Here is a 25,962-nt window from a genome sequence, read left to right as displayed (position 1 = left end):
GTGCCATTGGAAACAATCAATCAGATAATCAACCTTGGAAAACTGAATGTATATATATCTGGTTACTCACCACAATAAAACATAATAGAAACTTGGCATTTAAACGTAACAGCTTTCATATTTCCTTGATAATTGTGTGTTTAACATAAATAATGTCCATTTGTAACATTTGTATTTCCTTTAAACACTTAATAATAAATTAGTATTAGTTATTGCCTGCACAGTGAAAAACAAGCTGGTCTTTTTTTAAAGCAATTAAAATTTTTATTGATTTTGTTTACATAACATAGAATTAGCAACTACAGTAGTTGCCACTTTAAGTGACCCCAGAAAAACAAAATATATAATTATTTTACATGGTTATATTACAATTTTATAAAGTTAGCTACAGCATACCCATGCTTTGTTATAAACTGTATTCCTTTGGCCATATGTTGTAAGCTGTCAATACTAACACGCACCCATATTAGCAAATATAAAGGAGAAAACAGTCTAAAATCGCGTATAAATCTTTTAAGTTTTACATCCATGTTAACATAATTTTTGTCCATTGTCATATTATACAGTCCTTAATACTAGAAAGCATGTTTTAAAGTCAAACAGTAGCACCTTTACCCATATTGATTTTATTTATGCTAAGAAATCATGCTTGTTTCTTACCAACCTTTGTCAGTATGTTAAAATTTTGAATCAAACATTTTTAGAAAAGCTACTGAACACAATTTCATTATAAATAATGCATGTATATACTATTTGTGTGCAGTTTAAAATTTGGCAAGATGATTACAGACCACAACTCTGACAGGGAGAAGGAAAGGGCATTATGATGCAGATGAGAAACAAAATGAATGGTAGTAAAATGAGCTCAAATTTAAATAGGAATAAAAAATATATTAACGAACTGAAAACAGTAGTAACCCAAAGTTAATTTAAAATCCGAAGTTTGAAATGTCTTTTGTGATGACAAGCATCTGAAAAAGTGAATGGGAAGAAATTAATAAATAAGCCTGGGATTGTAAATAGATTCCATGTGGCACGTGAATTAATTACTGTCCTTTCCTTCTGGCCCCATTATTGGGGTTTTGGTAGCATCACGTTAGATGCTGGCAGAAAACAACATTGCTCGCTTATTCTCAACATGTGGCTGTGGCCCTGGGTTACCAAAAAAAAAAAAAAAAAAAAACCACACAAAAAAAACAAAAAACAAGGGTAGAAACTCTGTTATATTTTAAGACAGAGTTAAAGCTCTTGGGCCCAATTTGTTCCTGAAGCCACTGTGAGAACATTGCACTGTTTTGCTGGAACAGAATCAGGACCTTTTGCATTGATGTGACGGGCAGTGACGAACATCAGGCTAAGGAAGGGAATCTGTCCCCATGGGTTTCCTCCCACCCCATCTCATTTCCTCTGTCTTCCGTTTTCTCTTGTACATACTTTCACACACATCTCATCCAAGTTAACCTGAGGCACTTTGCTGGGGAGATGAAAGAATTAGGCAAGAATGCACAAAGTAAGAGGTTCTTAACAGTTTCAAAAAGCAGTTTTGCCTGTAAGTGACAGGAAAGCACCACATCCAGAATTCTTTTCTATTAGTTATTTACACAAATAATATAAAAATTAGTAATAAGCTTTACAGGTAACTGTTACATTGACTCTAATATCTATGATCTTAAAAATAGTATTTTAACTATCGTATGATACATTGCCAGAGACCATCTTAACTGCAGCAGGGGTGAGAAAAGATGCTGCTTTCTCCTTTGCCATGTGGACACTGCTCCAGGCAACTCACATTCTGTCCATTATGGGGTTCCTGGCATCTCTCCATTGTAAAGGTATGAACACTGGGGCCTGCCCTTCATTTAATCATCTACACGTTGTGTATTGTAGCTAAGTATTTACAGATGACAAAACTAAACAAATAGCATTTAAACTACAATAGTGAAAGAAGAAGAATGTTTTAATAATCCTCAAAAAAATTGTAGGTAGTATTTTCTTTGCAGAGTACACGAAGAGGAGATTTCAAAGCAGTGTTTTGGGATGGCATTCCAAACCTTCTCTCTCTGTCCCTTTGTGACATTTGATCTTATCTGAATGTAAAGTTGAATATTTTCAAAAACTTCAATCTCTCTGATACTCCCTCCTGATCATTTAAATATGTCTCTAACATCAAACAAATACACCGGCTGAACTGCTTTCATATTTTGTCTCCAATTATAGTCCAACCAATGGTGTGAGGCTATTAATAGAAAAGTTCCTTTAAAAGATTTTTAAAATTTTAAATTGAGTCATTTAAATTTCATTTAAAAATTCTGTTTCGCAGCAACACATTTTTCCTTTGCATCAGATTCACCTTAATTTAAAAAATAAACATCTTTAATAGGAATTCTGAGTGAGCTCAATTTAAACTTTAAGTGGTGTATGAATATACCAGAAGTTCTGAAGAGCCACATTGAAGTGCTGACTGTAAAGGATTAAGTGCTTTCACAATGAGGCTTTCTTAATTCTCATCGCTTTTCTTCTCAGGCTGTAAACAGCTCATAAAATGTCATGAGTAACTCTGAGTGTTAAGAAAATAATTACTCTTACATTTTTACATTGTTTTGTGCAAACACACAGTTGTTTTGTTTTGTTTGGCGGATGCCTCATTGTTTTAATGATTTCTGTCCAAAGTAAAGAAAATGAATATTCCTTCTTTCAAGATGAGCTGTATTTATTACTGGAACGGAAGTTGTCATATCCGTGATCATTAGCTTTGAACTTTAAGCACGACTGCTTTTCCTCCAAGGACTGCTTTTCTTCAAATGACTGGCACCAACAGCATAAGCATGACTGTACAAAACAAAGTAACTCGTTATAAGTTTACATCAGTTACACTATCACAACCCTTCCTACTCTCCAGAATTCTGGCTTTCTTTGCATGATATGCAATTCTGCCAATTTCTTTCCATGCCCTCTTATTTTCCCCTTAAAAACATACAATTACATAAGTAGCATATGATAATGTTTTTAAACTAGAAAATACAGAGAAGAAAAAAATGTACATAATTAAACTTCCTCATCTTTTAATTAAAATTGAAAGAGAAAGCCACTCTTAATTCTTGATACTTACTCTTGATTACTTGAGAAATACTTTTAATCAAGACTTTTTCCTATGCAAATGGAAATATTACCACACACATATATACACATGACTGTATATGTGCATGTTTGTGGAAGTGTGTGTATAATTATGTTAATAAAACTGGACTATACATACTACTCCATGGCCTTGACAGTGACGTAAACATCTTTCCATGTCAATAAACTTAATATTACATCACCATTTTTTTCAGCCACGTGTTTAATCTCATGTGACCTTTCAATACTGTTACACAATAAGGTTATAAAGTCTATGTGTCTCAGTTTTAGTCATCCAAATTTTTTCTTGGATTTTTAAAAATCCTGTTCATTCTGTTTGTTTTCTGAGTATTTATATGTATAAGAAAATGTGAGTTCCATTGCTTTCTGTTCTGTAAAATGAGGGACCTGATCTGGTGACATTCTCTCCTAGCTCTAAAATCTATGAGTTTATGAGTAAGCAAAGAATTTTATAGACTGCCTTTGATTTTACAAGGAAGCTAAGTTCTCGGTTTTCCAATCATGAACTTCCAGTGGAACCAAGCAGAACCAAGGCACCACGCCCTCCAGTACAAAACCGAGCAGTTAATAATTAGGACAATAGAGCCACAGACTCAGTGTCTGATGCACATTCCCGAGTTGTTTTACAGGTACGGTAACTGCCACCAGAGGGAAAAAGCTAACTCCATGATGACCAGACTGTAACCATGACATAAGCTGCCATCCTGAGCAGTACTGAATCTATGGCTAGCACAAGTCCAAGAACCAGCCTCAAGAGAATGGGATCAACATTATTGCTCATAATAATCTGTATCTTGGTGGGCAGCAAAATAATTGTAGCTTGTTCTGCCCGTATATGTAAGCACGCAACTACAATAAAATTGTCAGCAAAGAGATGTTACAGACCCATGCTGACATCTTCCACTCTGAGAACATGGCGTCCCATGTCAGCATGAAGAAGTTACAGAAGATAGACCTTTGCCCCTAATCCCATAGAAATGGAATGGTGTTTGACAGTGGGGAACTGAAAGCAGCTCTTTTGCCCCTTTCCTGTTTGCCCATTTCTGTTCCCCTCTAACCTTGAAAGAACTTAATTATAGGAATGAGATCACTAAGCAATTGAAACTAATTCCTGACTTATGCTCTCCTGAATGCACACCATGCCTTGTCTAACCTGTTGATTCTCTTCCTAGATAAAAAGACATAAGACTAGCTCTCTACCCACAGTAGCCCCCCCTAAGCAAGCCTGCATGCAGACCGCTGGGGCAAGATAACATCTGAAGAGAGAGCCAGCCAGTCTGTCCGCAGGGGAGAGGCAGAACCCAACCTCCTACCTTGATGATTCATTGAGATTCTTCCCCTTCCATTTTTCCCTTTAAAAACTGTCATGGCTGAGCAGAATCTTTGGTGTTGGTCTCTGGACACGAGTCCACCATCTCCCCAGACTGCTGGCTTTTCTGATTAAAGCACCTTTCTTTTCTACTGACACTTGCCTCTCGAATTATTGGCATAGGAGTGGTGAGCAGCTGAATCTGAGCTCTGTTACACCAGGGACAAGTGAATCATTCCCACATAAGGGAAGGGAATATTTTATTTATGCTAGATTGTTGAAGGAGTGAATGAATGGATGGATGGATGTTACACACAAATGCAAGCAGGCAAATGAGGAATAATTTCACATATTCCACATCAAGGAGCACTTCTCTGCTATAGAAGGAAGGCAGAAAAGTGGAGGTAAAACCTGAATTAAACTGCTTTGTTTGACTCGTTATGGTCACCTCTGTATGAAAAAGAAACTAACTTAGTTATAATCTACAGTGTGCTGCATAGTCCAAAATCTTCCAAAAATGGGAACAGTGCCTTTAATCATGTGTAGCTCTTATTTCATCATGTGATATTTGTCAGACATCAATGCATGCAATTTTTATTCATTTTCTGCGTAACTCTATGAGTAGAATTGATTGGTTGAGGCAGCAGGGAATGGTTGACTGGGATTTGTAGGCAGAAATCAATTATAGTGATTTATGAGCAAAATTCACATCTAAAAAGAAACGTCTAGGGCTTCCCTGGTGGCACAGTGGTTAAGAATCCACCTGTCAAGGCAAGGGACACGGGTTCGAGCCCTGGCCCAGGAAGATCCCACATGCCGCGGAGCAACTAAGCCCGTGTGCCACAACTACTGAGCCTGCCCTCTAGAGCCCCCGAGCCACAACTACTGAGCCCACGTGCCACAACTACTGAAGCCCATGTGCCTAGCGCCGGTGCTCCGCAACAAGAGAAGCCACTGCAATGAGAAGCTCGCGCACCGCAACGAAGAGCAGTCCCCGCTCGCCGCAACTAGAGAAAGGCCGTGCGCAGCAACAAAGACCCAACGCAGCCAAAAATTAAATAAATAAATAAATAAATAAGAAAGAAATGTCGATCATGTAATACTAGGGGAAACTGCAAAACAATTGACTAGATCTCTTTGGATAGAAATATTAATAGTTTGGAAGGGTTATATTTGATGCCAGATTAAAAAGGGCTTTTGATTTTCGAATACTCTCTTACCTTAAAGCAGTTTTTGAATCTTTTGCTCACCAAATACAGAGCTATTGGGTTAATACAGGAATTCAGGGAGGCCATGTTGATGCCAATGTAGTCCAATACCAACAAAAAGCTGCAAAAAATAATACAAGACATGTCTGTAAAAAAATATGCTGCTATGAACATATATTCTTTACAGAATTTTGTGTTTTTGTGAACAAAAAAATTAGCCATTTACAATGGTTTTGACTTTATCACTAGTCTTCGCCGATTATGATCTCTCTCTCTGCCTCTCTCTCTCTCACTCTCTGTCCCTGTCATCGCCCCACCGCCCATGCCCAATTCTCTCGTTTAAAATGAACTCTCGGGACTTCCCTGGTGGCGCAGTGCTTAAGAATCCGCCTGCCAATGCAGGGGACACGGGTTCGAGTCCTGGTCCGGGAAGATCCCGTATGCCGCAGAGCAGCTAAGCCCGTGCACCACAACTACTGAGCCTGTGCACCTAGAGCCTGTGCTCTGCAACAAGAGAAGCCACTGCAATGAGAAGCCCACGCACCGCAACAAAGAGTAGCCCCTGCTCGCCGCAACTAGAGAAAGCCCGTGTGCAGCAACGAAGATCCAACGCAGCCAAAAATAAATAAATTAATAAATTAATAATAATTTAAAAAAATGAAATCTCTTTTGGAAGCGCTGAGGCTGGATGAAAAGAAAGGATTTATGGGCTTCCTTGGTGGCGCAGTGGTTGAGAATCTGCCTGCCAATGCAGGGGTCACGGGTTCGAGCCCTGGTCTGGGAAGATCCCACATGCCGCGGAGCAACTAGGCCCGTGCGCCACAGCTACTGAGCCTGTGCGTCTGGAGCCTGTGCTCCGCAACAAGAGAGGCCGCGATAGTGAGAGGCCCGCGCACCGCGATGAAGAGTGGCCCCCGCTTGCCGCAACTGGAGAAAGCCCTCGCACAGAAACGAAGACCCAACACAGCCAAACATAAAAATAAATTAATTAATTAATTTAAAAAAAAAATGAGTAGAGGCTTCTTCCTTCAACTCTACCAAAAAAAAAAAAAAAGAAAGAAAAAAAAAAAGGATTTACAAAGTGCAAAGGAAGATCAGACCTAATGTTTTCAATTGTGCTACTCACTCATTTGGACAACCCTGGCTCTCCATTCCCAGTGTTCTCCTAAGTCCCTTTACTTCTCCCTTGGAAATAGGAGTAAAGGTAAAAAAATGGCCATCTTAATTGCTCCCTAAGGATTAGAAAAATGGTACTCTCTCTTCTTGCCAATGAAAGGAATCAATGGAAAAACTTCTGAATGGCATTTATTTACACAACTATTTCTATTTTACCTTTCTTACCTCAAGAGTTCACATCTATTGGGATCGTTCCGATCATAAAGAGTGAGCTTCAAAATCCTGCTGAGGTGAAGAGGAAGCCAACACAGGGCAAAGACAAGGACCAGGCAAAATACTGTTTTGGCCACTTCCCGTCTCTGAAATAAAACCACAGTCAGACACTGAATAGATGCCTCATTATAATCACAGCGTTCTCGCTTTCCAAACAAAATATTTAATATCGTTTACAAAAAATCAGTGGCATTTGTAAAAATTCAGGACACTGAGCTTTAAACTGAATAGCTAATGTGAATTAGACAGAAAATGATTAAAGATTCATCTTTAAAAAGTAATGGCTCTTTTTACATCTTTTTAGACTATGTAGAATATCTCCAGATAGATAATATAAAAAATGTTCTTTGTATATTAAAAAATACCAGCACAAGAAAAAGGAAGTATACTGTGGTGTATGATAATTTTAGTTTCTTATCACCATGATAATTTTCATATTCATAATCAGGATTGTAATCATGAGTCAGCAAATATTTCTATTTCCTTACCTGCTTTAAGTGATCATTTAAAGCAATTTGCATGCCACTCTTCTTTCTCAACATTTCACAGGTCATCAGGGTATAAAACAATGCAGTGATGGCCAATGGCAAGCAGAAATAGAAACTAAATAGCCACCAATCTTTAGCTGTCTTGTAAAACTATGGGGAAGAGAGAATGTTACACTTAATAGTCCTCTGTAAGAAAATCTTACATATCGAATGTTAAATTAAAAAATAATCATCAAGGAGAAATTATCTTCTAAAGTCGATTCATTTTATAAATACTATGTAGAATCTTTCAGGCCACGTCTGCTGAACAAATAATTAAATTAAATGAAACAAACTTTTTCTAAAAAGCATTTCAATTCTCTAAGGAAGTGTGCTATCATTACACATAAAAATGTAAGCAATTGGGCAAAATTTTAAATATTTGGTAATTCAAATATTTTTGTCTTCACATATGCAAGTTATCCTTAAGGAATTCTTTGTGTGGAATACCACATCTGAATGGGTAAAAACATCCTAGTGTTTATGGGAGTTTTTCACTTTTTAACAAGTTTGTTTATGGGAAAAGCAGGTACAAAGAGGTCTATATTAATCATTTACCTAAGGGATGTATACATCTAACCTATCAACTAAAAATCAAAGCTGCTTGTAACATGCCTTTTCTCTTATTCTTTTTCTGCTCCTTTTTTCTTTTCCTTCTTAAAATTGTTGTTCCAGGTATGTCTGTGTTGGAGCAGAATTTATGTAATCTATGCAGTACTTTTCCCATTTTAACTAATAAGAAACAAGAAAACAGCAGTCTCATTCTCAATTTCTTTATTCTTTTGTTTACCATGATCTATACATATATTCATAAACCTTTATCTCGTCTTAACGTGTAAAATAGAAAATAATCATTGGTGACATTTGGACCAGCCCCCTTTGTATTAACTCCTCTTAACCCATTCTGTTGGGAAGAGCCTTTTACACTTAGGATCTATCTTCTGATGACCAGTATTACCATTCTTTTCCTATTTCCTGATTAAAAGCTCTTGAATAGATGGCCAAGATGAAGTTCTTTGCAACGGCAGCTTTCCCTTTAGAGAGAGGACAAGCTCGTTATTCATACCGAGCTTCACGGATTCACAGGGATTCCGATCAATCCATCCATACCAGGGCGACTTCTACTTGATCATTCCCTGGACCACACACTCCCTCTGATGACCGCTGTGCTGCTTCATACAGAATATGTAGTAGCTGCCAGTCCTTATGGGAATTTGATAGAAAAGCTATAAATTCAAATCGATTCTCTCATGTAAACTTGGTTTATCTGTATTCCTGAGCACCAGGGGATTCTTGGAGAAGTAGTGACCCAGCTTCTTGCAGCCTGGGCCATTAGTCACCGTTAACCCCACAGCCCTAGGACCTACACTCTTTTTTTTTTTTTTTTAATTAATTAATTAATTTATTTATTTTTGGCTGTGTTGGGTTTTCATTTCTGTGCGAGGGCTTTCTCTAGCTGCGGCAAGCGGGGGCCACTCTTCATCGCGGTGCGCAGGCCTCTCACTACCGTGGCCTCTCCTATTGCGGAGCACAGGCTCCAGACGCGCAGGCTCAGTAGTTGTGGCTCACGGGCCCAGTTGCTCCGCGGCATGTGGGATCTTCCCAGACCAGGGCTCGAACCCGTGTCCCCTGCATTGGCAGGCGGATTCTCAACCACTGCGCCACCAGGGAAGCCCCGGACCTACACTCTTAATTCATGCCAAGGACAGTCATAAATCAGTAGCTTCCCAAGAAGAGGAGATCAGGGGAAAAACAGCTAAATATTTATAAGGCAACAACAGAAAGGGGGACAAAAAAGTAAAATTTACCTGCATGAAGGCTGTTTTCTGAGTGGGATGGAGCAAACAGATTCTCAGATAACTTCCTTTGTAGTCAGTGGTAATCATATCAAAACCCACGGCTTCAGGGACAGCCAGGACCACGGAGACCACCCAAATTAAAACAATTTCTACTGCTGTCCATTTTGGAACCCCGATTCCTTTAATTCGACTCCAAGAAGCAACAGCTCGATATCTGAAGAGTAAAACATAATCATTTGCCAAGCTGGCAGAGCCTAGTTTTATTGAATTACACAGTTTGTTTTCTAAGTAGCATAGCAATCACTAGGATAGCGGTCAGGATATACCTGGCTTAGATATATGCTCTTACCTGTCAATACTTAGAGCGCATAGACTCAGCACAGTGATTCCCACAGAGGCCTTCTGTATGAAAGGCACCAGCTTACACATCTCAACTCCAAAGGGCCAGTCCTCAGCAAGTAGCTGCATTGAGGAAACAAGAAGCTCTGTTAGGGAGATTTTCACAGGGCGCCCTCTGAACTGTATGTATCACTTAGTGGAGACAAATGAACATGTAGAGTTAAAATAACAAATTCCAGTTCTTATTCTTTTTCTCATAGACTACTCCTTTGAAAAGCACTTGCGTTTGATATCTGGAACAAGAGAGTGGATTGGGAATAATGAAAGGGCAGCCAGTTCAGGAGAATTAGCTATACACAGATAGTAGCTTAGGGTCAAGGTCTCCTCCACTGCAGGGCCAACTGGGGCCAGTTGCTTAAGTTCTCCTTACAAGATTGGGCCTGCAGTGCTGAAAATGCCTCTCATACTGTTATGGCGTCTCAAATACTCAGCTGGTGGCCAAATCAAAATAAGGTTAACTAAAAATAGGTGACGTGGGACTTCCCTGGTGGTCCAGTGGTTATGACTCCACGCTTCCAATGCAGGGTTCCATCCCTGGTCGGGGAACTAAGATCTCATATGCCATGTGGCACGGCCAAAAAAAAAAAAAGAAAAAGGACAAATGTCTCTTAGCCAGAGAGACTAGACGACTCCTATGTAGAACAGTGTGCATGTTCGTGTACTTATTCTTCACTCTAGTCAACCTGACTGCTCTGTAACTCAGCACACAGCTCCTTGAACCCAGCAGGCACACTCCTTCCTTAGGGCTTCACTTGAGGTTCTTCCTTATCCTGGAAGGCTTTTCCCCCAAAGATCCACTTGGCTAACTCCTTGACCTCCTTCAGGTCTTACTCAAATCTCATCTTTTCAACATGACTTACCCTCACCACAAGTATAGGAACTGGTCAGGCCTCCCCATCTCCCTCATCCTACTCCACTTCCCGTTTCAGCCACAGCACTTATCAACTCCTATTGTATATATTATAACATACTTGTTTGTTTGGTTAAGTTTTTGCTGTCTGGAACCCCTAGCCCATCAAACAGAAAAGAACTTCTGCAATTGCCTAGTACAGTTCCTGACACACAGCAGATGCTTAAATATTCAGGCCCCTAAAATATATAGACAGTGGCTATCCAGTGAGCAAAAGACTTGGTTCTATACATATATTTTCGTTTATCTGACTTCAGACTATGCAACCATCTATTGTTAAACTCAGTGATTTTCTTTTTTAGGACAACTGGGTGTGCCCCACCCTGGTAAATGAATCACTTTAGGTAAACATCTGGGTCGAACGTTCATGAGGTTTTGAAAATAAAGTATTTCAAATCTACGTGTCTGTGTGTGTGTTTTAATGTTTTAAAAAATAACCTTCCAAAAGTGAAAACTATTTTGAAACACAATTGAGTCTTTCCGTTCTTTCACTCGTGAAGGTTCTTTGTGGAGTTTGTCATGCTGGGTGATTGTTCTGTAACTAGAGCGGCACCCAAAGCTGAAATGTGTGTTTCAGTACGAATATGACTTGGAGCTCCAACGTGGAACCAATTTCATTTCTAAGGTAGACATGAAAAGTTACACCGACATGTAGAACAAATGTTGGCATACTTACAGCAAATATGCTTTTTCTAGGGTCTGAAAGCCTGCAAGGCCAGGCAGGCAACAGAAGAGTGGAGGAAGCCAGGTGTAAGAAAGTCATTGGTGTCAGGAAATAATAGGGAACAGAGGGGTCTGGGGTAAATCCTGTCTAAAAGGAGCTGCTGCTAATAAACTTGATGTGATTTTTGCCAAGAGATCCCCAATACAAAAGTATCTTGATTTTTAGCCCCAAATTGGAATTTTTATATGAAATCTCACAATTTATAAAAATTGTCAACTAGTTCATATTTTTTTAAAAAACCAGTCAGATAACATTGTATTAACAAAATATTTTTATGTGTCAGACCAGCCTCTAACTTGTGACCTCTGGATTAATGAGCTGACTTATAACTCTGCTTGTTCATTCATTCATTCAGCGAACATTTATTGAGTACCCACTATGTGCCATACACCATTCGGAGTACAGAGTGCCTATCAGTGAACAAGGCAAACTTCCTGCTCTCATGGAGCTTACAGTCTAGTGAGGGAGGCAAACACAAAACACATGAATACTTAATATGGTGTCACACAGGCGGTGTCACCATATTGAAAGATTATGGTGGAATTTAGGGAGCTTTCTTGATAGGCTTCTCAGCAAGGTCTCTCTGAAGAGGCAACCTGCAGTAGGGACTTGACTAAAAAAAGTAAGCCATCCAAAGAACATTCTAGGCAGAAGAAAGAGCAAATGCAAAGGCCCTGAGGTCAAAAGAAGCTTAGTGAGAGGAAGGGACAGCAGGAAGGCTCTCAAGGCTGGGGTCGAGTGGTCCAGGCCAAGTGTCTAGGAGATGTAGTTGCACAGGGAGGAGTCTGAATGGTTTTTTTTGTTTTTGTTTTTTTTGAGGAAATCCATTGCAAGATTTTGAACAGGGAAATGGAAAATGGCATCATCGTATTTATGTTTTTTAAAAGATCACTCTGGGGACTTCCCTGGTGGTCCAGGGAATCAGCCTTCCAATGCAGAGGACGCAGGTTCAATCCCCGGTTGGGGGACTAAGATCCCACGTGCCGTGGGGCAACTAAGCCCGGCACGCCGCATCTACAGAGCCCGTGTGCTTTGGAGCCTGCACACCACAACTAGAGAAGCCAGCGTGCCACAACTAAGACCTGCACAGCCAAATAAATAAATAAATAAATTAATTAATTAAAAAATATAAAAAGATCACTCTGGAAGCTCAATGTAGACTAGAATGTAGAGTCAAGAAAGGAAGCTTTGATGAGACATTGTGGGCTGAAACTTGTGGTGCCCTGGGGCTGAAAAGAATGGGTTATAGACTGGATATGTATTGAAAGCAGAGCTAGCAGGACTTGTTGATGGGTTGGATATAAGATATGAGGAGTCAGGAAACTCAAAGAGGTTGATCATGTGAATGGTGGAGACATTCGCTGAAATGGGGAAGACCCAGGGGAAGACCCAGGGGACGACCCTGCAAGTCTGAACCAGCTATGAACTCAAGGTGCTTTAAAAGACTTGCCAATTACCCTTGGAAACATAATAAAAAGATTCCAAACAGTTAAAACTGCCAGACCCAGTTTGGTACAAACTATCCAGCTAATATTCTGTCTAATCATTCTGATTGCCTTTATATGCATTGGGGCGGGGGGTGGGAAGCAAAACTAACACACATATGGTGCTTACAAGGGACTAGGCACTATTCTAAGCCCTTTACACATGGTATATCATTGAATTCCCAAAGCAATCCTATGAGGTAGTATTACTATTACCCCCATTTTATAGGTAAAAAAACGTAGGGGCACTTAGAAGTTTATTAACTTGCTGTGTTGATTTTAAATATGCCCACAAATTCTTTGATAATCCTCCCTTCAAAAGATGAAGCCTCATTTTCCTCCCCTTGAACACGGGTTGGACCTAATGATTTGCTTTTAGTGAATAGAATGTGGTGGGTGTGATGATGCGTGACATCTGAGACTAGTTCATAGAAGGCGTTATGGCTTCCTCGTTGCTCTCTCTTGGATCACTCATTCTGGGGGAATTGCCATGTCAGGAGAAGACTCAAGCATCCCTATGAAGACTCCAACAGGTGACAAGGAACTGAGGCCACCTAAAAACAGCTGGCACTAATTTGCCAAGTGTGTGAATGAAAAGATCCTCCAGCCTCAGGCAAACCTTCTGATGACTGCTGCCCCGCCAACATCTTGACCCTCATGAGAGACCCTGCGCCAGAACCACCAGCTAAGCAGCTCCTGAATTCCTGACCCACAGACAGAGTGTCAGGTAATAAATGCTATTCTTCAAGTTGCTAAGTTTGGGGGTAATTTGCTACTCGGCATTAGATAACTAACATATTTGTCCTTGGTCACTCACTTAAGTAAGTAATAGATCCACATTTGAACCCACGTGGCCTGATTCTAGAATCTATAATGTTTTGAAGAAGCTGATCTTAGATGAAAAGTGTTTAGAATTAAATCAATAACAGTATTTTAAAACCCACAACTATGTGTCAAACAATGGTAAAGTATGTAGATGTAGAGTAAAAATTTCTTCTAACCCCCCAGCTATTTTATTCATCTACTGTCCAAAAATTCAGATAGTGTCAAGTGTTTTCTTGTCTTCAACGATTTCCAAATATGCAAATATTAGTATCACGTAGGTACAGCCATCAGATGAATCAAGATGAATGAGTGTCCGGTCACTGAAGGGAGAGAAGTCTGGCCAATGAAAATGAGCTCTGCACTGAATCCAGGCCCTGTTTTGAGGTTACTATTGTTTTTGGCTCAGCCTAGAAATTGGATGATTGCTCTTCATACCAGTGGGAGGCCTGCAGCCCAACCTCTGACCCAAGTTATCACAGAGGACAGGGAAACACAAACTGAAAATTGTAGCAATTCTCTTCAAGTTCAACACAGAGATAGTCAGAAACCTAATCACAGCTGAGAGATTACAGTTTTCTAATCTACCCTTCCAAAGGGAAAGAGACTGAAAAAAAACTCATCATTTCAACTCAGACCTGAATGCTGCCAGTCGTGAGAGGCCGCAGAAGGTGGGGGGACGGAGTGCCCACTTCTATTATTTTGTAGTCAGTCAGAAGGATGACTTTGGCAACCTCTGCTTCTCTGATCAGAAGGCTTTGTGGAGACACCAAGAAGCCTGATACCCTGTGACAGAGACCACGCCTACTGCTGAGGCTCATCTCTGTCTGAATGGCCTCCAGCCTCAAGGCCTTGGCAATTTAGGGCTTGGAGCTTATTTAAAATGCAAAAGACGTCAACCTCTTGTTTAATCATAAACAAAGCTCTGGGTAGGGGAAAAGCTGTGAACTTAAAAAAAAAAAAAAAAAAATCACTCTCAACCAAGATGCCATCTTTAAAATTTGGTGAAAGAATGTTCTCAGAGATTTTTATAATTCCTGGAAATTAACTATTTCACTATTTCTTGACAAAAATAATGACATCCAACATCTATAATTTGAAGTCCAACAATACAGCTTTCTTCTTGGTAGAGGAAACTGATTCTCCTTTATTGCAAGAGGAAGCAACTCTAACTTTAAACCCAGCAATAATATATTCTTATTCCTTATTTGCAGTTTTCCCCATTCAATTAGATAATTTAAGGGCACGATCTGAATACTGAAGACAAATCATGCATGTAATCAAATCTCTCTGATCCCAAAAAGAATGTTAGAGTTCCATATTGTTTCTAGGTCCCTGCCACGTGAATTAAATTTTTAGGTCCTGTTTAAAACTAAGTTTGAATATATATTACCTACCATTTATCAAATGTGAGCCAGTCAGAAAATACTCCCATAACTGACACTGGTTTTCACATGGTGATGGCTCATCCAAGGAAGAGCTTTTGTTAGTGTTGGTCCTAGGAGCAATGTGGTGTCCATTTGACAAACGATAGCCTGTCCTCATGCTGGCCCCTTTCGCCTAAGGCTTCTACTGCTTCCCTAGCACATTTCTTTTGTATGAGTAAAGTAAACACAAATAAATAAATAGACACTAGATTGAAAAAAGACTTGGTCATACTGACTACAAGGTTTCTACACAAGGATGGCCATGATTTCATAACTTTATGTTGAAACAGCTGTTTGAGAAAGAAAAAAGTCAACAGAATCCAAAAAATTATTTTATATCATATTTAAAAATTACTTTTATATTAAATATATATTATATAATTTTTTAAAAACTTCTAAAAGGATAAATAACATGAACAGAAAATAAACATCCTTTCCGTAAAAGTATGATTAAGTGAGTGCTACAAAATCTCTCCAACTGGGGGATTTATATTTTTCAATTCTTTTTGTAATTAAAAATTACATTCTCGAGAAATTAAATGGAGAAAATCCTATTAATACACGCCACTCTTAATGCCCAAAGGCATCTAGCCCCGTAGAGTCAGGAAATGCCAAAGTTAACCATCTTGCACTAACAAATGTTCAACTGCCTCATTAACCATATATATCATTTTCCTCTCCTATTTCTTTTTTTTAAATTAACAGTATACACTGAGCTTTAACTGTTTCTTTGTTTCAGAATATTCTACAACATTTTTAGTGCCTAGCACAGTGCCTGGCACACAGTGACCGCTCATTAAATGTTGTTGAATAACAGTGAATGAATGAGTTCATGGACGAATAAATGAATTTGATCATAAGGCAAAAATCTTGTGATAAAACTTCTGTCATGAACTTTTCAGTTCTCATATTTGAAACAAATTCTTTAGAGAATTGGGATGACTATGCATTTTATATATTGATTGATTTTTGTATTGTCTACTCCATGCCCTCCTCCCTTCCAGATGATCCGGTCTTCTTGACACATAGAGCCAGGGCCTCTGGGATTGAGGCGTTGGCTCTTCTCTTGGACTTCTGCCTTCCAAGCAGGCCGGAAAAGGTGGAAAGCAAAATTCCTCCCCTCCCCTCTCTCCCCTACTCAAACCTATCAGGGAAATGACTTTTAAAAAACAGAACCTACTGTTTCTCACTATCTGATGGGATTCAGTGAGGTGCTTTAGTTGTAAATTTGGTGGAGATGGACTCAGGAAGCATAGAGATGCTGTAAGAGACGGTCATTTAAGAAGGTAGGTGAGCAATACATTAAAAATGACAACTAGGGTTGCTTTGCCGGATTGCTGTCTGTTCCATCTCGTGATGAACTGTGAACATTTCTTTCAAATGACTGGCATTATAGAAATGTTTTTACAGTCAGAGTCAAAAGAAGGAAATAATGGACTGGTTGTGTTTCACAGGTTTGGGGAAGGGTGTATTCTTCTGCTTTTATCTCTGTTTCCTGTAGTAGATAAGAGTTTTTCTGCAATTGAACTGGCATCTTAATAAGATAGTACACCCTCATTCAAGGATTTCCCATGTCGGATCTCCCTTTCTTTTTTTTTATTCAAACATACAGTGAGAATTTAAGCTGCTGGTCAAGTGCATAGAAAATATTTTCTTGACATACGTTGCACCCTTGCCCTTGGGGACGAATATCAGTTACCAGTTCCATCCTGGGTCCATTAAAATGCACTTAATCACTTAAATATTAGGCCATGTGGGTTAGAATATGTGGATGAGGAATAATGTCAGCTTATTCCCCAGGGGTACCATTTAAATACCACAATATGAACAGTGCCCCCTGGAGCTGTGCAAGGCAGAGGCCCTGTCCTAGGAATCTGTTGTGTGCACACTGGCAAAGAGAGGGCTTTCCACTGCTCTGGAAAGATTCTTATCACTTGCTGAAATAGAAGAATGACTCCATTAAAATGAATTAAGTTTCTGGAAACAAAATCTTTAAGGGAAGCAAAGAGATAGAAAAAAGATAAAAAATAAATATGTCTTAGAGAAACTTAAGTTCACCTTAAATATATATCCCTACTTTTGTTACAGTGAAATTTATTTCCAAGTCTGTAACAGGCCAATAAATAAATGGATTGCTACTCTCCTATTACCTGAACTTAAAAACTTATCCACAGTTTGTGCTTAAAACCTTTCATTGACATGTCACATATTTTGAAAAGATTCAGCTAAGAGCATTAAGACATGCTATTCACAAACCTAGCTTTATGGTCAGATTCACTTAGCTGAGCTGGATCTTCTAAGATCACTGTGACACCTGAAGGAACTAAAGAATTATAACCTGATGGCCTCATGGCTCAGAAAGTGACTCTCAAACTTAAAGAATTCAACAAATCTTATTAAGTATTTTCATGTCTTACTTAAACCTAATTCTATCCAGAGAATGGCTTATGGGATAAGCTATGGTGAGAAAGCGTTTGATTACCACGGAATTCAAAAGCCTGTTAATATAATTTGAAAACACTGTTTTTGGGGGGAAGAAGATATGTACAAAGTAAACGTCCAGAGAATAGGCTTCCTTCTTTCTGGAAACCATGATGAAGCTAAGGAGGAGAGAAAGAGAGGGGACACGAGTTAGGAGGTGTGAATATGGCTGGGAGACTGAGGGACAGAACACTTCTTGATAAATGCTTCTGTCAACTTTGCTAATATACTTCTGACTCAAGAACAATCCTCTTTCTCTCTCTCTTCTACCATCCCAGTTTGGCTGTTTTCTTGTTCCTTTACATTTTCCCCAGAGGATCTATAGGGAAAGAGAAAGAATAAATCTCTAAAGTAAAAGCACTGGAAAGGAAAAAAGTCTGAAATTAGAGAAGTTGCTGACTAAGGTATATCCATACACCATGCTCAGCTATCTCCCAAACATAACCAACCTCTTCTTAACTTTGCAAAGTCCTGAAAGAGAATGTTTCACATCATAAATTACCTCTAGAATCTTATTTCAGCTCAGGCTTTATCTGTCAACACCCTTGAGAGCACTTAATCATTGATTAGCATTTGGCATGTTTCTCTAAAAATCATCAACTATAGCGTATTAGCCATACCTTATATGGTTTTCTTTGGAAAATGAAGACCCTGGCTCCCTGGCCTTGAAACAACATGGTCTTGGCTGTGTCATCCTCTTGTACAACTATGGAAATGCCTTCGATCTTGAACGATTCATTTAAAATGAGCAAAGAAAAAAATGTAAAGCCTTTGATAGATAAGCCTTACCACATTGAAAGAAACATTGCCTTGACATTTTAAGAGCCTTGGGTTTATGGAGTGACCGAGTGGCAGATCAAAGGCAAACACAGGAAGTACCCTAGAGTTAACCTGGGGAACATTTCATTGCCCAAGTCCAAGAGTTTGCCCACCATTTTGTCACAGGCATCCACAGCCAACATGTGAAGCAGTGAATCAGAAATAGGAAGTCTTGAGTTTCTGGGCTATTTGACATCTGCTATTGACCTATTATTCTGTTATGGCCAATATCCTCATACATATAGAAAAAAGAACAAAATTTCCCCCCCTTTTTTTGGACAGTTATAAAAATATGAGTATAACATCTTTTGTCAACAAGCATTTGTCTGGAATTGATCGTTGCAGGCACTATGCTACGTGGGTGTTGGGGGGTTAGCTTTATTTATTAATTGACTCAAGGTCATTCAATGCTAATAGTCTTACTCTTTATTAACACTTTTAAAATGTTAATACTTCAAATGTGCTTAATTAACACTCCTTAAAAATTTTGTTGCTTTAAATAAATGAACCTCAAAGGTATCTAGGTTCTGTTTTGGGTACAAAGTGCTTCTGCTACTAAGATGTCTTTAGACATCACAAAAATGTCACTAAAATATCTCAGTTACTTAACTGGAAATATGCACAGTGTTATTATCTTGGGCAAAATTAGACTCCTCTACCCAATGATACCTTTACTTCTTGTATTGCTATATATGCATAAACTGCATTTACTAATCAGAAAAGTATAACTTCGAAAGTTAAATTTGATGGTCCTTCATTCACTTTTACTTCTAACTATGAAATTAGTTAATTATATGCAGACTTGTTAAGTACTAGAAGTAGTCTAAGACTGGGTAGTGAGAAAGGTGATTTTGTTCAGAAAGACAGCTTTGATTGTGTTACAAGCAGGAATGTCTGACTACGTGACAAGGTCACTTCGCTCCGAACTCATTTGAGGGTTCAGTGAAGCAATTCCCATTTTGACATACCAGCATTTTAATGTTACACGTACCTCACCTCAAGTAGTTAAACGTTAAAGGTCAGTAGTTTTGCTTCTCAGAGCTATGAAGGCAGCCTCTTTAACTCTAATAGTAGCCTACGAAGTCTTAACAAGAAAACCATCTAGAGGCACTCCAACGGGTCACCAGCTCAATTTTTAGAAAGCTCTCCATCACCACTAGACATCTGATTATACTTGGATCCTTATCAAAGTCTGCCCATGTAGATATCTGTCATCAGTTTCCAAGGAGATTTGTTCTCAAACTCAATTTGCTTACACATAAAGGAAGCTATATTTATGTTATTTATTATATTTATATTACATTATATTTATGTTAACTATATATCTATTGAATCAGTTATTCCATGCAAATATAGTACAAAGAGAGTGAACTTGTTATAATTTAAAAACTCATTGTTTGCTCAAGCATTTTTAACTTCTTAAGATGTTAAGAGAAGTTAAAGAAATTTTAACTTCAACCTGCAATCAAGGCTTGTTAAAAATCACTGCTAAACTAAACCAAGCCATACCAACTAACCAACCAACCACCAACAACAACATAAAAAACTTCACAGCATCTACAAGTATACCCAGCTCTTCCTATACAGCTTTGACACTGGTGCTACTCCAACTTACTCTAGGCTCCTATAGGCAACAAATGTCTAGATTATTCCATTCATTTTAGTCTACACAGGAATGGCACAATAAGTAGCTTGTGAATAAGGAGATATTCATCCTCACATCAGATGCTTAAACACTGGTTTTGGGGTCAGGTACATACATGGACCATGTAAATACTGGCATAGTGACCCATGTATGTATTAAAGACAGACATTGATACATATATATGTATATGGAGATGTTACATAAAATAGTGATTCAAACTAAGAGTACAACAATAATTTTGGGGTACAGTATGGCAATATCTATCAAAATTACAAATGCACATATCCTTTGATTCAATCATTCTAATTCTAGAAATTTACCCTTCAGATATAGTCACACATGTGTGCAAAGCCATATGGACAAAGATGTAATTTGTAGTCATGTTTATAATGGCAAAAGCTGAAAAAAAAACCCCCAAGTTTCCATTCTTATTCACACACACACACTCACATTCTAATAACATTTATTATTGGCTTACTTTGTGCCAGGCACTGCGACCAATGATATTCACCTATGTACTTATGCATCTATACATTCTTATAACATTTAATATATTTATATATGCATATGTATACATATATTTTTTTAAACATCCTCTTTGGACGCTTGCTTTTTCATTTTTCATCTGGATGCTCTTATGTAATGCAGTGACAGCCCTAGTGTGCGCTGCTGAGAAGGAGAAACGAGGCTTTTATTTCCAGCAGGTTCTCATGATTATCTGAAGCTCCTTTAGAGCTTCGATTTGCTCAGTCTCCCAAAACACCGATCTACCAGGATTGCCTCCTTGACACAGGAGCCCTGGTGAAAAGACTCTGTCTAGAAGTTTCCAGAGAAACAGTTCCCTGAGGGAGTCAAAGCAGAGTAGACACATTCTCTGGGGTTTGTCAGCCCTCACAGCAGCCTCTGCCTGTGAAGTCCCATCCTGTTCTATAGCCGCATCAAGGAACATGGCTTCCAGCCAGATCTATGACATTTTGTGGTTTGTCAACTTTACTGAACTCTAGATTTACTGAAGTCCAGATTAATGTAATAGATTCACGTTGATGTTTCTGGCCCTGTGGGTAAACCAACAGAGGAGCTGTGGGATTCTATGAACCCTCAGAAATTGTGAATGTACATTATAGTATCTATTAATTATAATGTATATATAAATTATCTATTTATATATTAATTATATATAACATATAAGATGGATAATTAACTGGATTCTCAAGAGAATAATAACACCCCACAAAAACAAAATTAGAAATCGCTAGTTTACTTTAGGATAAATTTAAATGGCACTCATAATTCACTTCAATTGCTTTGTATGAAGTATAATACTTGACTACTCTGAAATTATAAATGCATTTTTTTTAACTTATATGGTGTCACAATTATTTAAGGGAAAATGGCTTTTAACTAGCCCTGGATTAGGTGTTTTTGTAAATAAAGCCTTTAGAATAACAAACAGTGATATTATCAATATTATACATTACAGATCATCTGAAGGGGATTTCAGGAGATAGAAATCTTCAGATGACTCAAATTAAAACTGAAAATGCTTACCAAGTATCCTACAATGTAGTAGTGTGTCCCATAATTGCAGCACTGCACTCAAATGAGGTCCTAACAATACTCCAGGTTGGAGAAGGGCAATCTATGCTCAGCTCACTCTGTGCAGGGGGCCAGGAGGACCACGGGTTCTAGGGCCAGAAGGCCTGGGTTCAAGCCCTAGTTTCATCACTTTCTAGTGGTGTGACATCGACCTTCTAGTGGTGTGACATCGAGCAATTTACTTCTTTACCTCTCCAAAATGTAGTTTCCCCATAAAACAGGGGTGATAAAAATACTTCTTCCATAGGGTTTGTTGCAGTGATTTAATGAACTAAACCAAGTACTGAGTACATAATCAATGGTAGCCATTATTGTTATATTATATCTCAAGTGACACATATTTATGCACAATATAAAAATAAACCAAAAGCCACTATGTAGGGTTCACTGATGGCAAACCTAGTGATGGGACCTAATTCTATGTGATGGATTTGTTCATGACCAAAAAGGATGATTACATGGCCAGATTTGTAATGACTCAGTTTGTTTATTTCAGAAATAGAAACACAGCTTTAACGGACTGAACGGTTTCAGGCAAAACGTTGTAACTTCCTAGGGAAATCATAAAGGAATTTGAAAGGAAAGGAAAAGCTGTGTATCCTTTGGGAGTAGGATATTCTCTGGCTTATCGAATGTAATAATTTAGCCAGACAGAGAAAGTAAGATGGTCCTGGAAGAGCTGATTTACATCTGATCTGGAGGCAAAATGCCCTCAATCCAACCTTCCATACAGCACGTCATCTGCTGGCTGACTTAGGAGGGTTTCTAAATGGGCTGACCATGTGGGGTTTCCTGGGACCTTCCTAAACAATCTTTCACAAAACTCTGTGCAAGCCTAGCAAAACTAGATGTAATCTCCCTTTTCAGAAGGATCTTATCACTTATTTAAAATTTCTCACAACACCTTGTACTCTAAAATTTCTCAAGTCAGTTTTGAGGAATTGAATTGAAATTCTCCTGCCACATTGGAATGGTAAGACTTAGTCTGTAGGACTCCTAAAATGGGTTCCTTCTGGCCCTAATGGAGCTGTGACTGCATTTAAGGGACCCATTTCAGCCTGTGCTTCTCCCAGGAAACCCTCAGAGTTCACAAGAGCTGGTAGCCATGCAGGAATTTAGGATTTCATCTATTTATCCCTCATTTCTGGGAGTGTTGCCTTCTAGGACCTGGATCCTAATCCAAATCCTGTCTCTAAACCTCAGAAATCTCTAGAATTCCTTAATGTATGCCTTGTTGGATTAGGATTTCCAGAGATTCATAAAAGGCAATTTAAAGGCATGCCATCTGGTGACTTCTCCTGCCACAAAGATCAAAGTATCTCCCACAATCCTTTCCTAAACCAACATGCCTTTTCTTTCCCTTGTACTGAGCCCAGGACTAGCTTTAGGCAAATCCCCAAAGTACATTCCCGGTCCCTTACACTTTTGATTCTGTTTTTATGCATGACTTCCTATTGCTGGTTACGATGGGGAAGCAGAGTTTTACAAATTTGCATCGTCCTTTAAAATTTTCCAGCTCTTTCACTTAGGCTATTTTTCTTAACACCACAAAACCCCAGTCGGTGGGCACTAGAAACCTTATTGTAGAGTTGAGGACGCTGAGGCCCAGAGATGTTGGGAAGCGTCCAGAGTTTCAAAGCGGGAGTCAAAGAGTGTAGGGGTTTGCGTCCTGCCCTAGCTCTTCAAGCCCGTTCCCTCTGATGCCTGCGGTAATCACATAATGATGTTAGCTACTGAAACTGTTAGAGACTTTATGTTCAGGGCCCTTGGTCTTGTCCACAAAGTCATTGATGGGGTGCAGTTTGCACTTTGGAACCTGACAGATTGAGCCTGATTCTCCTCACCTCCATCACTTACTCACTGTGAGACCTTGAACATCCTATCATCTGTTAAATGGAGTAATGTCTACTCATGGGTTGTCAGAAGGAGTAAAGGAAAGTAACACATCTATCCCAGCGCTTGGCCCATCGTAGGCATTCAGTAAAGGGTAGGTACAGTATGGTCATTCACAGCAGGTGAACTGTGTTTTCCTACTCTCCTGTCTGGGTCTCTTTCTTCTAGGCCGTTTGTCTCCTAAAAACCTATTCGAGCCCCTCTACTGTTAGGGTCCTTTAAGAAAATGCTTCCCAAGGTTCGTATGCATTTGAATCACCTAGGTATTTTAAGATGCAGATTCTGATTTAATAAGTCTGGGTTGGACTTGCAGTTCTAACAAGCTCTCAGGTGATAACAATCCTGCCAGTACATGAACCATCAGTTTCTCAGTAGAGAGAATGTACCTTGTGAGCTGGATTTAGGGACAAGGTCCTTCAGGACCAGTGGTTCTCAAACCTTACGTGCAGGGCTTGTTAAAATACAAACTACTGTGCTTCACCCAGAGTTCCTGGATTAGTAGGTTTGAGGTGGGGCTATAAGATGTCATTTCTAACAAGTTTCCAAATTATGTTTATGCTGCTGGTCTGGGGACTATGCTTTTTCCAGGCTTAGCAGTGGGCTACTGAAACCAGAAGGCTATTTGGTTCCAACGATTACTGACTTCTAGGAAGGGAGGGATCTTCGTGACTAAGCTTCCTGCAAAGGCTCTGGCATCTCCCCCTTCCTAACGGTGTGCCCTCCCATCGCGATATTAGCAGGCACCCTTTACCTTGTAGACATTGATGGGGATATCAATGACGATGTGCAGCAGATCTCCCAGGGCCAGGCTGGCTATCAAGATATTAGGGCCGTTTCGCATGCACTTGTTCTTGTAAATGATTCTCAGCAGTGTGGAGTTTCCGATGATGCCCAGCACGAACACTAGGCAGGACACCACCGTGTTGATGTACTTGAAAGTCTCCTTGATCTCGATGGGTCTTTCGCACGGGGGCGGGGGGAGGGTGCGCGGTGGGGTTCCCGCCATTCTCCCTCCTTTCGGCATCTGCGGAGATGCGGACGACCGCTGCACGCTGGCGTTGGACCCCCTGGGCCAGGAGGTCTTAGTTGGGGGCGCCATGATCTCTCCGGCCCCCAGAAGTGGCGGAGTGGCCCCGGCCGGCGGGAATCCCCTCTCTTCAGCCTGGACCCCCACCACGCCGCAGGCAAGGATCAGCGCCAGCAGGGCGCGTCCGCACAGGCTGGGCAGCGGCTGCATGCTGCTGCCTGCTCCGGGGGGAGTCGGGTGGCCACTCTTCAGCTTTCAGTCTGGAGATCAGCAAGGGAAGGAAGACGGGACACCCGGGTCAGCTACCCCAGCCACGCCCCTGCAAGCGGCTAGCGCAGAGCGCAGCCGCGCCCGCACTATCCGCGCGCAAAAGTAACTCAAGTTTGCGCGCCAGTGGGGGGGCGGGGGACTCTGGCGCGTGTGACCCGCCCGAGCCCGTCTCCTGCCCTTCCAGAACCAGCTTTCGCTGGTTTTTCTCCCCTGCGTCTCCCGAGGGGTAAATGACTCGCAGTGGGGCGGGGTATTCTGGAAGGGGTGTGACAGGGAGGAAAGGATGGGTGTCTAGAGCAAAGCTTTGAGCTCCTATGTTCGTTCTGGCTAAGGGCGCGTGGGGACGGGGGGAAATCAAGGCACCTAGAGGCCAAGGGATGTGCCAGTCTCTGCATTTGACTCCTCAGGAACCTGGGATACCCTGTGTCTGGACGCCCAGACTCCTTCCTCCCTGCGGGGGAAAGCAGCTACTTCCCGGCTGCCTGCGCTCGGGCTCCCCCGGACCCCCCGCGAGCGTGCCGGCTGACTCGGAAAATCTCTGGGACATCTCAGTTCTGATTGGGAGAGTATCTGCATTAACGCGGAAGCTTCTGTGCCCTCCAAGTGGCTTCAAACACTCACGCGCTCTCCTTCGCTCCAACTCCATTGTAATTCGCTGTATCCATCCATTAAAAAAAAAAAAAAAAAAAAAAAATCCCCAAACAAGTAATCCAAGCTGAAGCCCCAGGATAAGTTTCAATCACTGATTTTAATGCAACACCAAGCCAGAACTTTTACCTCGCGGACCGGACGCACCAGGCGCAGGGGGACCTCCTTCCCGGGACGCACTTGGCTCGCAGCTGGCCTCCAGGCTACCCTGGAGCGGAGCGCGCCTCCCTTCAGCTGCGGGCGGATCTGGCTCTGACGAAACGCTGAGGGAATGCCTGACCGTGTAGCCTCCGCAGCTTGCTCGGGATCCTTGCTGTCCCTAGACAAGTACCTTTATTCATTCGTCCCTTCCCCATCAATCACCGCCAGACTCCTCCCGCCCCTTGCGACCGCGCGGCAACCTTTCCCCTTGAGCGACGCCTGGACTGCATCAGCAGGACCTGCCCG

General features: G+C 40.4%; 1 protein-coding gene across 1 annotated transcript; it reads right to left on the bottom strand.

The window, feature by feature from the left end:
* Positions 1-241: 241 nt before the first annotated feature.
* On the bottom strand, positions 242-25,962 carry EDNRB (endothelin receptor type B). Its single transcript, XM_061170704.1, has 8 exons — positions 25,645-25,962; positions 24,322-24,857; positions 9,720-9,832; positions 9,380-9,584; positions 7,533-7,682; positions 6,997-7,130; positions 5,668-5,776; positions 242-2,829 (listed from the first exon to the last, which is right to left on the bottom strand). Exons 2-8 carry the CDS (start codon positions 24,805-24,807, stop codon positions 2,695-2,697), a joined length of 1,332 nt encoding a protein of 443 aa, XP_061026687.1. The 5' UTR covers positions 24,808-24,857; positions 25,645-25,962; the 3' UTR covers positions 242-2,694.

The sequence above is a fragment of the Eubalaena glacialis genome, chromosome 16 (assembly GCF_028564815.1).
Source record: "Eubalaena glacialis isolate mEubGla1 chromosome 16, mEubGla1.1.hap2.+ XY, whole genome shotgun sequence".
Taxonomy (NCBI): Eukaryota; Metazoa; Chordata; class Mammalia; order Artiodactyla; family Balaenidae; genus Eubalaena; species Eubalaena glacialis.
This window is presented reverse-complemented; position numbering and strand designations above follow the sequence as displayed.

Bases quoted from the DNA above. Each gene is read 5' to 3' on its own strand.
- EDNRB (XM_061170704.1), bottom strand. From the start codon at position 24,807: ATGCAGCCGCTGCCCAGCCTGTGCGGACGCGCCCTGCTGGCGCTGATC. The intron at 9,833-24,321 runs GTAAAGGGTGCC...TCCTCAATGCAG, and splicing joins TCCCCATCAATGTCTACAAG to CTACTTGCTGAGGACTGGCC. The intron at 5,777-6,996 runs GTAAGAAAGGTA...TATTTTTTGCAG, and splicing joins AATAGATGTGAACTCTTGAG to CTTTTTGTTGGTATTGGACT.